Raw genomic sequence first — 16,680 nt, 5'->3', positions numbered from 1 at the left:
GCAGCGAGGCCTTCAGTGTGTTCCTCACTTCCACCTGTGGCAGTCGCTTCTGGCTGTCACCCTGAGCACATCCATGTGGCCTCTTGGAGTGGCCTCTCCACGTGGCCTAGGCTTCCTGGCAACGCAGCCGCCTCAGGGCAGTGTGACTTCCTGCATGGTGGTGACTCAGGACAACAAAAGCGAGAGGCCCTGAGAGTCAGGCGGGCACCACAGGGCCTTGCTGAGGCAGCCGGGGACTCCCGCTCCCTCTGCTGACACCATTGGTGGCCAGTGAGTCAGAGGCAGAGGTGCCAGAGACCCCGCCCGAAGGGAGGAGATCTGAGAGCCTGCAGCCACAGGCTCCTCCAGGACTCGAGCACCGGGGCCGCACAGAGAGCCCTTTCTCTCCTGGGCAGGCCAGGCGGGGATCCCCCAGCGCCCTAACCTGCTCTGTGACCACGGCAAGGTGGCCTTGGGGATGCGCCCTGCCTCTCTGGGTTCCAGTGCAGGACTCAGGGCTGGCCACCTGAGAAGCATCTCTAGGACATTCCAAAGCCTGGAACAGGGACAGCATTGTGGCCCTGCTCTGGAAGGCTGCGTGGAAGCCAAGAAGTTGTCCTGGCCTGTCCTGGAGGTGCCTTTGCCCTTGCTTCCTGTCCTTGTCCCCAGGGGCTGCACCCATCCTACTGACTCTGCCAGCAGTGCCAGCCTGGTCCCAGGCACCCTGGAGCTGCTCCATCCCCATCGGGGGCCAAGAGCTGCCGGCCCACACCAGAGGCCCCGGCCACACAGGAGCCACGGACAGGACAGCCGGAAGGGAAGCCAGCAGGCCTTGCTTGGGGAGCTGGGCACACGCCTGGCCTCCCCGTGATGCTCCCCTGGACGACACACACACGCACACATGCACGCCTGTGCATGCACACAGAGCACACATGCACACACACACACACCTGTGCATGCAGAGCACACACACACACACACACAAACCTGTGCATGCACACAGCACACACGCATGCACGCCTATGCATGCAGAGCACACATGCACACACACATGCACGCCTGTGCATGCACACAGCACACATGCACACACCTGTGCATGCACACGTGCACATACATGCCTCTGCATGCACACAGCACACGCACACACGCACACCTGTGCATGCACACAGAGCACACACGCACACACGCACGCCTCTGCATGCACACAGAGCACACACACACATGCACGCCTGTGCATGCACACAGAGCACACACGCACACACCACCACACACACACTTCAAAAACCACACACGGGCGACGCCGCAGGCAGAGTGTACCACAGCCCCGCAGCTGCCACCCCTGCCCTCTGGGAGAGTCCACTTCCGAGCTCACTTCGAGGAGGATCTTTCTGGCGACAGAGCCAGTGCTGTGGGCGGGAAGGCCCCACCTGACCACACCTCCTGCTCTGTGGCACCTGTGTCCCCGCCACCCCCCAGCCCGAGTAAAATAATTTCTCTAGACTCTGCGGCTGGGCCCTGGAAGTCAGGCTCTCCCCGACCTGCCAGGGCAGTGCCTGCTGCGGCGGAGCCTGGACACCAGGTCTCCTGTCTCCATCCATCTCCACTCAAGGACAGGGGTGCAGGTCCCAGAGCTTTTGTCAGGACTCTGCCAGCTTGCAGAGCCGCTGCGGCCACAGGGCTCATGGTCCCAGGCCTGCTCCACCACGGCCCTCGGCAGTGGCCCTGATCCCTGGCTGTGGCCCTGGTGCCCGAGGCTCACACCAGGGCAGGAACGTGCTCTTGGGTGTGGGTGGGGTCCACTCTGACAGGGACCTGGAAGGGCCCTCACAAGTCTGGGATCCAGGCCCTTGTCATTCAGGAGCCCAGGAGGGGTCAGCCAGGTCCCCAGAGGGGAAGGGGACGTGCCTGGGCTGTGAGGTCCACAGCCTCTGGGTGAAGCAGAGGCCAGCCCAGGATGGGGCTCACAGTTCTCAGGAGCCCAGGAGGTGGCACTGGGAGGGTGGGCATCCCCGCCCACCCCAGAGAGGCCAAGCACAGGGCAGGAGTGTGGCCACACGGCCCAGGGGACGCATGGCTGCTGAGAGGAAGAGCGCAGTTGCCTGGGGGAGGCTGAGCACGATGCAGGGCGGACAGAGACCCCACTGCTGGGCGAGAGCCAGGCTCATGCCCTGCTGGCGCCAGAGCCTGCCCACAGCCCAGGGGCTGCCTGGGAGGCGCAGGAGGACCACACTTGGGGCCCTACACAGGCTGGGACTCATTTTGAGCCCCTAAGGACAGCTTGTGGGTGAAGGGAGCCCCTCTTGGGAATGTGGAGAAGAGAGTGGGGCACCTGCTGGCCAAAGAAAGCCCTGGGCCCACCCCCAGTTATGTGGGCAGTGACAGTTGGGGACAGGGCACTCAGCCATGCTCCCCGGCGACTGCTGGGTGATGAGCAGCCCGACCGCAGGCCCTGGCCCTGCCAGCCCTGGGCTTAGGCTGAACCCGTCAAAAAGGCCCTGCCTGGCCTCGGAGAGCCCACCGTGCCCTGCGGGGTATGAGGCTGGCAGGCCCTTGAGGACCAAGCCAGGAGACATCCCTGGCAGAGACTCGATCCCAGGAAAGTGCCGGGGTGCACTGGCAGGTTCCCCTGCAGGAAGCCAGCTCTTGGGAGCCCAGAATGCAGGCACCACCCCACAGGGGGCTCCCACAGACTCCCTCGTGTGCCAAGCCAGTGAGCCCGCCTGGGAGTGGGGCAAGGGTGGACCTCACTTAAGTGCAGCTGTTCAAGGGGAGACCGTCAGGCGGGAAACCAGAGCGAGCTCTGAGAGAACGTCGAAGAGCCACTAACTGCCTCAGACCCCCGCCCCCAGCCCTGCCCAGTCTGCAGCATCCAAACCCTTGTCCCCCAGAGCCACGTGGCTGTGTTCTCTGCCTGGGAGTCAGTCCCCAGCCAGGCACCAGGCATCCTCACCTGGAGGCAGCTGTGCCTTCCAAGCCTCCACTGGGCACAGAAAGCTGCTTGCAGGTGCCACAGCCGACTCCCGGCCCTAACCCGAGAGAGAGCCCCTGGGTGGGCGGGGGCACCCCTGGCTACATGCTGTCTCTGGGCGGTGCTCTCATGGTTAGGAGGCTCGGCCACATCTGCACATGGGGGTTCCTTCTCTCCAGCCTATGCTGGGCCCAGAACGCCAACAATGCCCTTCCTCTGGCTGAGGCTGTGCCCAGCGCATGAATGCTCTGCCCACCCCACACCCTGCAAATGGCAGCTCATCCTCCTGCCTTCCCGTGGGACCAAGCATGCCTCCAAGGGCAGCGAAGGGCACGGGGGCGAACCCCACAGCTGGGCTGAGGCTGACCCAGGCAGGCCCCACCTGCTCCCCGGATGCACTGAGGCCCCCGATGGTGCTGTCCCCACACCCCCAGCAGGACTGTCCTCTGGGATTCAGGCTCCTGCGGTCTCTGGCTCCCATGCTCCCTGTCCCAGCCCCACCTCCCACCCGCCTGTTCCAGCGAGTGTTTTCCAAGTGCCTCCACAACCAGCCAGCCCTGAAACGGGACGGAGCAGGGCCCTGACCTCGAGAAGGATGCGGGCTGGTGGACCCCCAGCCTCTCCCACATCCAGTACCTCCCGGAGCCCCCCAGTCCCCACCAGCTGACAGTGAGCCCCACCCCTGCCTTCAGACTCCTCACCCGGGGTCCCACCGCCATGCCAGCTCGCTGTAGTGGCCCAAGTGGCTGGGCCACCTCTCTCTGCGCCTGGGGGGAGGAATCCCCTGCTTGTGTGGACGGCGCCTACAGTCGGCACAGCAATGTCCTGACCCCACGATCTCAGGGGAAGTCACCCCTCCAGCAGCTGACCCACGCTGTCCTGGAATCTCAGCATGATCCCACTCCACGAGGAAACGTGTGTGTCATCGCCAAGCTCGGCCACCGGAGCAGGAGGGAATGCTGGCCAAGTGAGCGATCTAACTCCCTCCACCTTCCCTGGCACACAGGTGACCTGCCTCAGCATCACACCCTGGTCTAGAGCCCTGAATATGGCCACAGGGCACTGCCCAGGGGTCCTGCTCCACAGGACCCCGAAAGAAGAAAAACGGCTTAGCAGAAGCTCAAAATGACACAGGTGGCCCTTATCTCAACAGAACAATGTGCTGACTGTGTACGAGCCAGTGTCCCCGACCCAGCACCCACGCCCCCCAGAGCCAGGCAGCCTGGCCCCATGGGCTGAGAAGCCACTTGGCCCTCAGCAGCTGGAACACAACTGCGCTCAGAGCCAGGCTTGGCCAGCTGCCTGCCCCTAGTTCATGGGCCACTGTGGTGAAGGCACACATGGATGGCAGCGTTACTGGTCATGGAACTGAAGTCCACGTAAAGGAAGAATTTCTAGAGTTTGCCGGCCATTTCATTTCACCTTGTAAGATACAACCTCAGCCCTAAAATACGCGTGCCAGACACAGGCTGTGTTCACAGGGATGGTGCCTCACCTATGTGTGCGCTGATGGCCTGGCCCAGAGAAGCGGCAGGACTGCAACAAGGCCCAGAGCGCTCCCCACCTCCCCAGCAGCCGCTGCAGGAGCAGAAACCACATTCACCAGGGCAGCTGCGACGTTCTCCAGAACCCATCTACGCACGGCCCGCAGCCCCTGGGAAGGCCTCAGCGGCACATGGTGTTTACTCACCCAGAACTCCACAACTGCATGCAAACCGCGACCAGGTTAAAACGTGGATCCACGCTCACCAGAGGACAGGGCTGGGTAAGAACGCGCATTCCCGACCTCAGGGCCTCTGGGGGCTGAAAGGCGGGCGCGGCAGAACACGGGGCTAGCGGAGGAGGCGCACCTGGAGAAGCTGCATGTGCAGGACCAGCCAACGGGAGCGAACTCAGCATCTCCGAGGAAAGGCACTGGCACACGCTTCTCTCCTCATGGCCACATCAGGCAGGTGTTGGTGTGGCCCCTCGCCCACCTTGTGGACGCTCAGGCCACAGCAAGATGAGCCAGGCAGCCAGCGAACCCGTGGAAAGCACGGCTCCACAGCCCGCAGGAGGCGGGCTGAGGACACACCTGTCCAGAGGTTCCTCAGAAGGAATTTCCCAACTTTGACTCTTAAACCCGCTGAGGAGAACATTCTCTTCCGACTCACAAGTTTGCCAAAAGAGGATGGCGGGCCAGGGGGGCACTGTGGCTGGCTAGACCCTGCTGACGTGGGGCAGGCCAAGGGCCTGTGGCCTGGCAGCAGGGTAGTAGACAGGCATCTTTTTTTTTTTTGAGACTCCGTCTCAAAAAGAAGTGAGATTCGCTACTTTTTTTTTTTTTTTGAGACGGAGTCTCGCTCTGTTGCCCAGGCTGGAGTGCAGTGGCGCGATCTTGGCTCACTGCCAGCTCCGCCTCCCGGATTCACGCCATTCTCCTGCCTCAGCCTCCCAAGTAGCTGGGACTACAGGCACCCGCCACCACACCCGGCTAATTTTTTGTATTTTTAGTAGAGACGGGGTTTCACCATGTTAGCCAGGATGATCTTGATCTCCTGACCTCGTGATCCACCTGCCTCGGCCTCCCAAAGTGCTGGGATTACAGGTGTGAGCCACCGCGCCCGGCCAAGATTCATTACTTTTGAAAAGCATTTTTAATATTTCTGCCCAAAGAGTTTAAATTAACTTTAGTTTTAAATCTAAACCTCAAAAACAATGAAAAGACCTAGATGTGTGGAGAGAAACATTTTCCGAAAACATTCTTACTCAGCTACAATGCAAGCAGAGTTCAGAAGGGGAGGGGGCTGGTTCAGAAGAGAAGTTCAAAACAAACAGCTCGGAACTGACTGCTTCCAGCAACAATAATGAGCAGAGTTCACAAAAAACAAAATTCATTTTCTCATTTTAAGACACCGGTCATGTTTTTTAAAATGAAAAAAAAGGAGGAAGAGGCCAGAGGTAGGTGGGGGCAGCCGTGCTTGGGCTCAGGACCTGTGTCCCAGGAATACGGGCTCAGCTCCAGTCCCTTAAACCCAATACAACACGAGGCTTTGCCAACCAAACATGGCCACAAGGCCTCCCACATGCTGCGGTGGCCCCAGCGCCCACCCCCAGTCAGAGCAGCTGGCACGGAGCCGCGGGGATGTGGCCTCTCGGGGACGCACGGGTTTCTTGTGCGGCACCAAGAAAAGACGAAGACAGGAAATAGGAAAAGGGACTTTATTAAAGAAAAGTCATCTGTGAGTGACTAGTTAAATTAGCATGCTTGACATTAACTCTGGGTTGAAACCTACCTCCGTCAAATAACAAGTGGACTCTCCAAGCAAATGTCTACACGGCAATTCAAGCAGCAACTCAAGAGCCCAGAGGAGCACTGGAGACGAGGCCATCACTCCACTTCCCAGTGCGACAACCACTTTTTTGTAAACACCTGTCAGATGCTAAAAATACGGCCTTACACACTACCGTCACCAAAGTTTATAAGCAATAAGATCAGAGAGCAGGAGCAGCTGCAGCACCTCTAACAGTCCAGGGCTGAGGCGCTGAAGGTGAGTTTCCAGGTGAGGTCCACTCTGCCCGGTCTCGGGCCGCACCAGGGGGCTGCTGTGGCCTGACAGCCGAGTGGAACAACGCCACCTACGTGCGATTTAGTGTCTGGAAGATTCTAGAGATCTGCAGCATGACAGGCCCCGTTTCTGGATCATTCATCCACTGGGTGCTGTTCAGCGGGTTCTCCAGCATGTCTTCAAATGCTGCAGGGAAAACAGAGCCAGCCTGAGTGCCCACGCCCCCACTCAGCCCACAGGCACAGGCGTGACTTTCCTCTTCGGCAGCTTCCTAATGAAGAGGGTGCGTCTCCAATACAAAGGCCACACAGAGCTCACTGCTAAGTGTGCACTCTCAGGCTGAAACCCACCCAACTCCATCGGATGCACCCATCAAATCAGATCTGATCACAGAGAGTCATGCACTCAATTCTGGCAGGTGGGCAGTGTGCCTGTGCGTGCTCATGGCACCCCCACTCTCGGCAGCTGTCTGGCAGCCGCCAGGGCTCAAAAATCATCTTCCCCAACAACTCCACTTCCAATCCCACCCCGAGAAGGTCAGCAGATGCAGAAAGGACACACACAGACAGTTGCAAAGTTAACAACAAACTGGAAAAACGTAATGCTCAGCCTTCAGAAAATTCCTTCTTCAAAAAACCAGCACATTAAAAATGCAACACAGCACTTCTTCAAAATGAAAACTTGGGTTTTAACAGCTTTACAAAACTGTTTCCCCAAAACAGGTGGCTTTTAGCAAAAAGCTCTCTGTTCCACCCACTGTGAAGGAGCACGCGTTCTGCCAGCTGCCAGCCCCTCTGCCAGGATCGATGGCTCCATGCTGACCTGACACACATGGACGCACTTCAGCATAAGTGGCCCCAGGTCTACAGGCTCCAGGGACGGTGCTCACTACAGAATTCACAGCCATTCACGGCCCAGTAGCCCGTGGCTGAGCACAGAGCTCAGAGTGAACCCAACTTGGCTCTGTTCATGATTGGACAATCCCCAGGCCTTAAAACAATCCTCTGGTGTTCTGATTAAAAGTCTCCAAAAACCACTTTAAAATCTCAGAAAAAGCCAGGCGCGGTGGCTCATGCCTGTAATTCCAACACTTTGGGAGGCCGAAGCAGGCGGATCATGAGGTCAGGAGATCGAGACCATCCTGGCTAATACGGTAAAACCCTGTCTCTACTAAAAATATAAAAAATTAGCTGGGCGTGGTGGCAGGCGCCTATAATCCCAGCTACTCGGAAGGCTGAGGCAGGAGAATAGCATGAACCCGGGAGGCGGAGCTGGCAGTGAGCCGAGATTGCGCCACTACACTCCCGCCTGGGCAGCAGAGTGAGATTCCGTCTCAAAAAATAAAAATAAAAATCCCAGAAAAAGACTCAGAAAGAACAAACTATAAGGTACGAAACAGCTGTTTCACACACAGGGCGGGGAACTTAATTTCCCATTTCCTCTCAATAAACAGCAAAATAAATTCTGGAAGGATGAAAGAGTTGAACAAAAAGATAAAGAGTTAAATATGAAAAACCACACAGATGATTATTTATCTGAGGAAGGACTTTCCTTTTTGAATTTAATTTTTTTTTGAGACAGCAACTTGCTTTGTTGCCCAGGCTGGAGTGCAGTGGAGTGATCATGGCTCACGGCAGCCTTGAACTCCCGGACTCAATGATCCTCCCACCTCAGTCCCCTGAGTAGCAGGGACTACAGGTACGTGTGCCACCACTCCTGGCTGATTTTGTTTTTTTGTTTGTTTGCTTTTTTAGTAGAGAGGAGGTCCTGCTATGTTACCCAGGCTGGTCTCGAACTCCTGAGCTCAAGTGATCCTCTTGCCTCAACCTCCCAAAGTGCTACAATTACAGGCATGAGCCACCATGCCCAACCTGAGGAAGGACTGTCTTCTGTATATCCTAACTTCTGTATGTCAGAAAATGCCACACAAAATTAGAGAGCAAAAACAGTTTACAACATTCAACAAAGGCAGATGTGCCTAATATCCAAGAAGCTATTAAGGAAGCTCTAGGATTAATATTGCAATTGAAAAACACATGTGCCAGGCACAATGGCTCTCGCCTACAATCCCAGCACTCTAGAAGGCAGAGGTGGGAGGAGCGCTTGAAGCCAGGAGTTCAAGACTAGCCTGAGCAAAAAAAACGAGACCCCATCTCAACAACAACAACAAAAATAGCTGGGCATGGTCGTGCGTGCCTGTAGTCATAACTACCCATGAGGATGACTTGAGCCCAGGAGGTCAAGGCTGCAGTAAGCTGTGATTGTACCACTGCACTCCAGCCTGGGTGACAGATCAAGACCCTGTCTCCATAAAAAGAAGGAAAACAAATAGATGACATGCATAGACAGTATGTAAAAGAAGAAATGCAATGGCCAACAGAAAAGTATTCAACATTGCTAATAACCAAAAGGAATACAAGTGGCCGGGCGCAGTAGCTCAAGCCTGTAATCCCAGCACTTTGGGAGGCCGAGACGGGCGGATCACGAGGTCAGGAGATCAAGACCATCCTGGCTAACACGGTGAAACCCTGTCTCTACTAAAAATACAAAAAATTAGCCGGGCACGGTGGCGGGCACCTGTAGTCCCAGCTACTCAGGAGGCTGAGGCAGGAGAATGGCGTGAACCCGGTAGGCGGAGCTTGCAGTGAGCTGAGATCGTGCCACTGCACTCCAGCCTGGGCGACAGAGCAAGATTCCATCTCAAAAAAAAAAAAAAAAAAAAGGAATACAAGTTAAAACAATGAAGGTCTTGTCTATGATGCGGAGGTGGGCAAGTGTGTGTGCTGGGGGCAGATCTTGCATGGACAGTGGCGCCATCACTGCACTCTAGCCTGGGTGACAGAGAAAGAGCCTATTTCTATTAGGAAAAAAAAAAGAAAAAGTTATTGGACAGACCCCAAGGCAGCACACACTAACATCCTAAGGTATACAAACAGCTGGAGAGCTAGGAGGAATATGCTTTCAGTGTGAAAGGAATCACTAAGAATAAAAATAAACTCACAAAAGACCATTCTCAAGTTTTAGAATTTGGGTACAAAGAAGATCCCTACCTCACACCACACACATACTTCTAGGTAGATTATGGACTTAAATTAAGAGAAACTTTTAACATTTTTGGAAAAAAAAATAAAAGGAAAACGTGTTTCTGACTTTCGGATAGGAGGCTTTTCTTTTTTCTTTTTTTTTTTTTGAGGTGGAGTCTTGCTCTGACGCCCAGGCTAGAGGGCAGTGGCACGATCTCGGCTCACTGCAACCTCCGCCCCCCAGGTTTAAGCAATTCTCTGCCTCAGCTCTGGAGTAGCTGGGATTACAGGTGCATACCACCATGCCCAACTAATTTTTTGTATTTTTAGTAGAGACAGCGTTTCACCATCTTGGCCAGGCTGGTCTTGAACTCCTGACCTCGTGATCCACCTGCCTCAGCCTCCCAAAGTGCTGGGATTACAGGCGTGAGCCACCACGCCCAGCCATGGAGAGTTTTCTTTAAAGGTTCACATCTTAAAAAAAAAACAGACACAATGAAGGACATCAAAACACTGGACTCTGCCCATCAGCGTGAGGAAATAAACCAGAAACTGAACAACGGCATCTGCAACACAAATAATGGGAAAAGGGTCAGCATCCAGGAGGTGAGGACCTTCCTGAATGAATAAGAAAACAATCCAAGAGAAAAGCAGGCCAAACGCTGAGCGGAAGGTCTCTCACGGCCAAGGTTCTACAGGCGGCCAATACGCTTCTGAAAGAAGGCCAGCCTTCAAGATCAGGGCACGGCCATCGCAGCTCCAGAGACACTTCCAGCCTGCTCGGGTGGCAAAGGCCCTCCCAACATCCAGGAACTCAGCTCCTGGGGACCAACAGGTCTGTAATCCCAGCACTTAGGGAGGCTGAGGCAGGTGGAGCACGAGGTCAGGAGTTCGAGACCAGCCTGGCAAACATGGTGAAAGCCGTCTCTACTAAAATACGAAAAATTAGCCAGGCATGGTAGTGCACGCCTGTAATCCCAGGTACTCAGGAGGCCGAGGCAGGAGAATTGCTTGAACCTGGGAGGTGGAGGTTGCAGTGGGCCGAGATCATTCCATTGCACTCCAGCCTGGGTGACAAGGCGAGACTCTGTCTCAAAAAAAAAAAAAAAAAAAAAAAACATCAGGAGTGGCACCACATGCAGACAACCCAACAAGCCCTGGGTTCCCAGTGCCTTCCATCAAGAAAATACTCCACAACCCCCACAAAGAATGCAGTCAGTCACAGAGGCCTGCTTAAAACATGATTCTACTTACACAAAGGCAGCAACAAATGAGAGATTGTTTGAGGAGACACAAATACGGCAAAACTCTACCGGGAAGCAGAGAGGTAAGCCGCGGCCACGGCGACGGCCACACTGGAGGGAGGGATGAGGTGCATAGGGGAGGGGCACCCCAGGCCCAAAGCTGAATAGTAGATACATGGCTATTAGTTTTATTCTTCTTTAAAGTTACATCATCATATACACTTTTGTATGTACATATCTCACAATAAAAATAAACCATTGCCATCGAAGACCCTGACGAGTAGTAAGAGCAAAAGCCCAAACCACACCTTGTCCTCCCGTGAGTTCCTAAGCTGCTGGCGCAGTCTCCACCCCGCTGGCCCTCGGAAAGCCACTGGCACTGGTTTTCTGAGGCCTATGTCAGAGTCATCGCGCAGGAGACAGTCACACCACGATCAGAACCTGACCTGCGGGCCCCACGGTGACGTAGCGGGACTACACCCGCAGGATGCCAACCTGCATGGCAGGACGTGCTGCCAGCGCACGGCGATCCTCAGCGCTGGATCCTCCGTATCGCCTCCGCAGCACCTATTTGTCCTGCAAGGGAACCAGCCAGCCTCCCCGACCCGAGACTTAGCATAAAGAAGGCGCACATACCTAGCAATGTTTTCGGGTTGGTCAGGCCCAGCTGCACCACCGGGTTATCCAGGATGGCCTGAAAGAGAGGACTGTCGGGGTCGATGCCCTTGTCCAGCTCCTCCGGAGAGGGCTTCCGGTCCCCCAGCAGCCACTCGCACTGCAAAGCCAAGAGCACCAATACCACTGTTAGCGCCTTCAGTGCCTCCGCAAGACGCCACCAGCAGCAGGCATGACAGCTCCTGCACCTTTCTGTGAGTTCCTGTTGAGCCCCCAGGGCTGATCTCCCTGGAAGGGACTCTACCATGAAGACAAACCCAGTCTGGATTCACTGCCGTGCATGTCAGACCAGGCCAGAGAAGGAAGAGCTAGTCTGCTTTTCTCTGCAGACCCTGGTGTTGCAGAGATCACTGACTGCTGCCGCTTCCCCAGTCACCTGGGCCAGTGTGGCCCACCCAGGAGTGTTGGGAAGGTAATTAACAAATGTACCAAGTGCCCAGCTTGCCTGTGGCCCTGTTATGGGCAGTCAGCAGTGCTGGAGCCATGAGGACACAGGCTCCTCATCTCTGTCTTGGAGGTGTGAGCCACTAACTCCACTGGCACGGGGGATGGTGGGGGGGGGATGTGGGCCACCACAGGGACCTCCCCAGGCACAGCTCCATCAGCCCAGCTGGCACACGGGCACAGGACGGGAATCATTCTTAGAGTCAGTTTAATCAGAAAAATGGGCTGGCAGTGGTGGCTCATGCATGTAATCCCAGCACTTTGGAAGCTAAAGCAGGAGGATCGATTGAAGCCAGGAGTTCAAGATCGGCCTGGGCAACAAAGGGAGATCTTGTCTCTAAAAAACTAATTAGCCGGGCATGGTGGTGCATGCCTGTGGTCCCAGCTACTCAGGAGGCTGAGGCAGGAGGATCGCTTGGGCCCAGGAGGTCGAGGCTGCAGTGAGTGTGATCACACCGCTGCACTCCAGCCTGGGGGACAGAGTGAGACCCTGACTCCAAAAAAATTAAAAAAAAAAAAAAATGAACAAATTACCCATCCATAAAATATGTACATATAAGGCACCCTTTTAAAAAAACAAAACCTAGAATTCCGTATTTTTAAATTTTTATACTGTTTGAGCCATCTATCCAATTGTCTCACTTTAAAAGCCACATAGCCGGCTGCATGTGAAAGCAGGCAAACACACGGCCTCCACCACGCCCGGGGCACTCACGAGTGAGGCTCCCAGCACTCGCCCAGCCTGACACTCACTCACCACAGCCCACACTCACTCACCACAGCCCACACTCACAACCCACACTCACTCACCACAGCCCACACTCACTCACCACAGCCCACACTCACCACAGCCCACACTCACCACAGCCCACACTCACAGCCCACACTCACAGCCCACACTCACCACAGCCCATTCACCACAGCCCACACTCACAGCCCACACTCACCACAGCCCACACTCACTCACCACAGCCCACACTCACTCACCACAGCCCACACTCACTCACCACAGCCCACACTCACAGCCCACTCACCACAGTCCACACTCACAGCCCACACTCACCACAGCCCACACTCACCACAGCCCACACTCACAGCCCACACTCACCACAGCCCACACTCACCACAGCCCACACTCACTCACCACAGCCCACACTCACCACAGCCCACACTCACTCACCACAGCCCACACTCACTCACCACAGCCCACACTCACTTACCACAGCCCACACTCACTCACCATAGCCCAACACTCACCGCGGCATTCTGCTGGTTGTTGTTCACTCTGAGGGCGTCTATCACCTCCTTCTCGTCGAACCCCATCTCCATCAGGGAAATGACGGCCTAGAGGACAGCACAGCCGTTAGCTCGCTGGGGGCGGCAGGAGGCCGAGGAACCAGTGACCTGCGTGCAGAGGGGCCCGCTCCCCGCACCCTAGCGGAGGGTGCTCCCAACAGCACTGAGGACGCTGTCCGTCCACGTTCTTTCCTCACAGCTCTGCTGAAACAGATCTTGGTTTTCAGCATCCTAAAGCCGAGGAAGTGCAGGGATGACTGCAGTTAGCAGAGCCGGGGGGCAGTGCAGCTCCCAGGCTTGTCTTCAGGGAGCCACAGGTTGTGACAGGTAGAAACGCATCGCTTATGTGGACACGAGGCAGTCAGGCCAACTTCAGACCCTTTCAGGTTTGTCCCGATGACTGTGTGGATAAGACTGTCTCGGCAGCCACCGCAGGTTTACCCCAGAGGGCCTTGTTACCCAAAGAGAAGTGGCATTAGAGAAAGGCCACGTCAGTAAGTGCAATCTCAACGGAAACAAAAATGCCATTGTAACCTGTGAAAAAAGGTTTTATTCAGATTTTATCTTAGAAAAAAAAAATCCTAGGGCCGGGCGCAGTGGCTCACACCTGCAATCCCAGCACTTTGGGAGGCCGAGGCAGGCGGATCACGAGGTCAGGAGATCAAGACCATCTTGGCTAACATGGTGAAACCCCGTCTCTACTAAAAATACAAAAATTAGCTGGGCGTGGTGGCGGGCGCCTGTAGTCCCAGCTACTCGGGAGGCTGAGGCAGGAGAATGGCGTGAACCTGGAAGGCGGAGCTTGCAGTGAGCCGAGATCGCGCCACTGCACTGCAGCCTGGGCGACAGAGCGAGACTCCATCTCAAAGAAAAGAAAAAAAAAAATCCTAAAACTAATTTTTTAACTTTTAATATTGAACAAAACTTAAGCTACAACTGAACATATGCTAATTCGTTTTTGGGGAAGGACGTACATTTTCTGGACACAATTCATGTAACAAGATAATACATCCTCTACTCTGGAGATTTATAACACAATGTTTAAAGGGGTCCATTTTGAAAAAATATAAATAAGTAAGATGAAGGCTTCATCAAAATTTCAAGGGCCTCTCCTAATCCCTGAAAGGTCAGATCCCACTCTCTTGAAGCCCCCAGAGTCCTCTCCATCTTTGGCAGTTTTCCGGCCACCATAAGGTGGTCTAGGGGTGCCAGCCCCACACAGCTCCCAGCACCACCCAGGCTGACTTCATGCAGCACTGCACCCCGCGGACGGTGCACGTCCACAGCCAGTCTGGACTGCACCATCAGATGCTTCCAAGAGAACCTGGCAGAAAAAGACTTCAGCTGGGGTGGAGCTCAGGAAGGATGCTGGCTAGAGCTAAACTGTGTGCATGATCAGGTCAAAAGTCCCAGCCGGGAGCAGTGGCTCATGCCTGTAATCCCAGCACTTTGGGAGGCTGGGGTGGGAGGATCACTTGAGGTCAGGAGTTTGAGACCAGCCTGGCCAACATGGGAAAACCCCATCTCTACTAAAAATACAAAAAGTAGCTGGGCGTGGTGGCGGGCACCTGTAATCCCAGCTACTCGGGAGCCTGAGGCAGGAGAATCGCTTGAACCTGGGAAGTGGAGGTTGCAGTGAGCCAAGATCGCACCACTGTACTCCAGCCTGGGCGACACAGTGAGACTCCATCTCAAAAAAGAAAAAACTCGGTATTTTCTATTTATGGTCCATCACAATTGCCTTCCTGAGCCACACCCTAATCCAGGAGCTGCAACAATGAACTCTGGAAGAACCCACCGCACAATATTTTGATATCAAAGTCATACAGAATAGCCTGGAGTCTACTGAATTCAAGGACAGGATGCCCTTCTCACTAGCTTCAATAGGAAGTACTGTCGCTCATTTCTACCTCAGCCCAGGAAATGATGCCCCAGTACTCCCAAGGCAACACCTGGCAGTCCCCGCCCTCCCTCCCAGCCCATGGGGGCAAAGACTTGCTTGTGGGCAGCAATGGGAGAGGGGCCTTGCACTCACGGGCTGCAGGACGTCGGGCCCTGCCAGCTCTGCCCCCGGACAGCAGGCATCCTGTCTACCACTGGGAAGGGAGGGGCAGCAGGAAATCTGTTTTGGCCTCAAGTCAGAGCTCTCCAATCCTTTCTCAGTAACAAAGCTAGTATCTCGATCCCTACTGGACGATTGCCTGATCTCATGACTTGTACAGAAACCAAAGGCTAGGAGGACTGATGGGCTGGCCCCTCAAGCCTTGACCACCTTGTGATGATTTTCATCAAAGAAGACATTCTACGGAATGTTGTTCCGACACAGAGAGATGACGGGAGGGAACGGCAATGGGGAAGATCTTAGGAAAACGAGCACGTTAAGATTGTTAAGAATGAGCATCCATATTTAACAAAAAGGCTTAAGATGGCAAGAAAGTATATGACTAACAACCTCCAAGAGACTGTGCAGGACCACAACACAGGAGAGTGCGAAGTCCAACCTCAGAGCACAAGGGACCCAGCTGGAGAGTGACTGCTCCACTTGGACAGGCTTCCAGGATCAGATGTAAACTTGGCTCCCTAGGAGACAAGCACAACGAGACAAACTTCCTGCTAAACCTAGAAATGCTAGATGAAAATGAAACAAAAATGCTTTTAGGTTAGGCACAATGGCTCATGCCTGTAATTCCAGCGCTTTGGGAGGCCAAGGCAGGAGGATCACTTGAGGCCAGGAGTTCAACACCAGCCTGGGCAACACAGGGAGATCCCTATCTGTACAAAATTTTAAAAAATAAAAAATTAGCCCTGTGTGGTGGTGCGTGCCTGTAAGAGCTACTCAGGAGGCTGAAGTAGCATCATTTGAGCCCAGGAGGTCAAGGCTGCAGTGAGCCATGATTGTGCCACCGCACTCCAGCCTGGGTGACAGAGTGAAACTGTCTCAAAAAAAAAAAAGAGAAACTTTTACATGCAGAGCTAACCTCACAAGAAAGGGATATCCACAAGTGAGAAACCCAAGAAGGAAGAGACAGAAAGCTAGCCCTGGGAGAGGGTGTGCGCAGGGGCTGCCCTGGGAGGGCGGGGTCTGATGTCTACACACAGACAGAACGTGCGCCTTGGGCCCATGGGAGGTAGGGAGTGGGAACTGAGACCCTTACTTAAAACAGGACCCTGAAAAGATGAGAAAATAGACTAGAAAAGCATTTGTCTCAATGGGATCTAACTAAAGAGCTTCTGCACAGCAAAAGAAACTACCCTCAGAGTGAACAGACAACCTACAGAAGGGAACGTTTTTGCAATCTATTCACCTGACAAAGGTCTAATATCCAGAATCTACATGGAATAAACAAATTTACAAGAAAAAAACAACCCCATTAAAAAGTGGGCAAAAGACATGATCAGACTCTTCTCAAAAGAAGACAGTTGGCCGGGCGCAGTGTCTCACACCTGTAATCCCAGCACTTTGGGAGGCCGAGGCGGGCAGATCGCTTGAGGTCAGGAGTTTG

At 54.6% G+C, this 16,680-nt stretch overlaps 1 protein-coding gene across 1 annotated transcript in view; it reads right to left on the bottom strand.

Moving 5' to 3' along the window:
* Positions 1-6,134: 6,134 nt before the first annotated feature.
* Positions 6,135-16,680, bottom strand: part of UBAC1 (UBA domain containing 1) — a 28,645-nt gene continuing 18,099 nt past the window's right edge. Inside the window, exons 8-10 of the mRNA XM_003816948.6 lie at positions 13,139-13,225; positions 11,399-11,537; positions 6,135-6,681 (exon numbers count right to left, since the gene is read on the bottom strand). Of these exons, the coding sequence (XP_003816996.1) occupies positions 6,566-6,681; positions 11,399-11,537; positions 13,139-13,225 (342 nt within the window). The 3' untranslated portion in view covers positions 6,135-6,565. The remainder of the gene's footprint in view (positions 6,682-11,398; positions 11,538-13,138; positions 13,226-16,680) is intronic.

This window comes from Pan paniscus, chromosome 11, assembly GCF_029289425.2.
Source record: "Pan paniscus chromosome 11, NHGRI_mPanPan1-v2.0_pri, whole genome shotgun sequence".
Taxonomy (NCBI): domain Eukaryota; kingdom Metazoa; phylum Chordata; class Mammalia; order Primates; family Hominidae; genus Pan; species Pan paniscus.
This window is presented reverse-complemented; position numbering and strand designations above follow the sequence as displayed.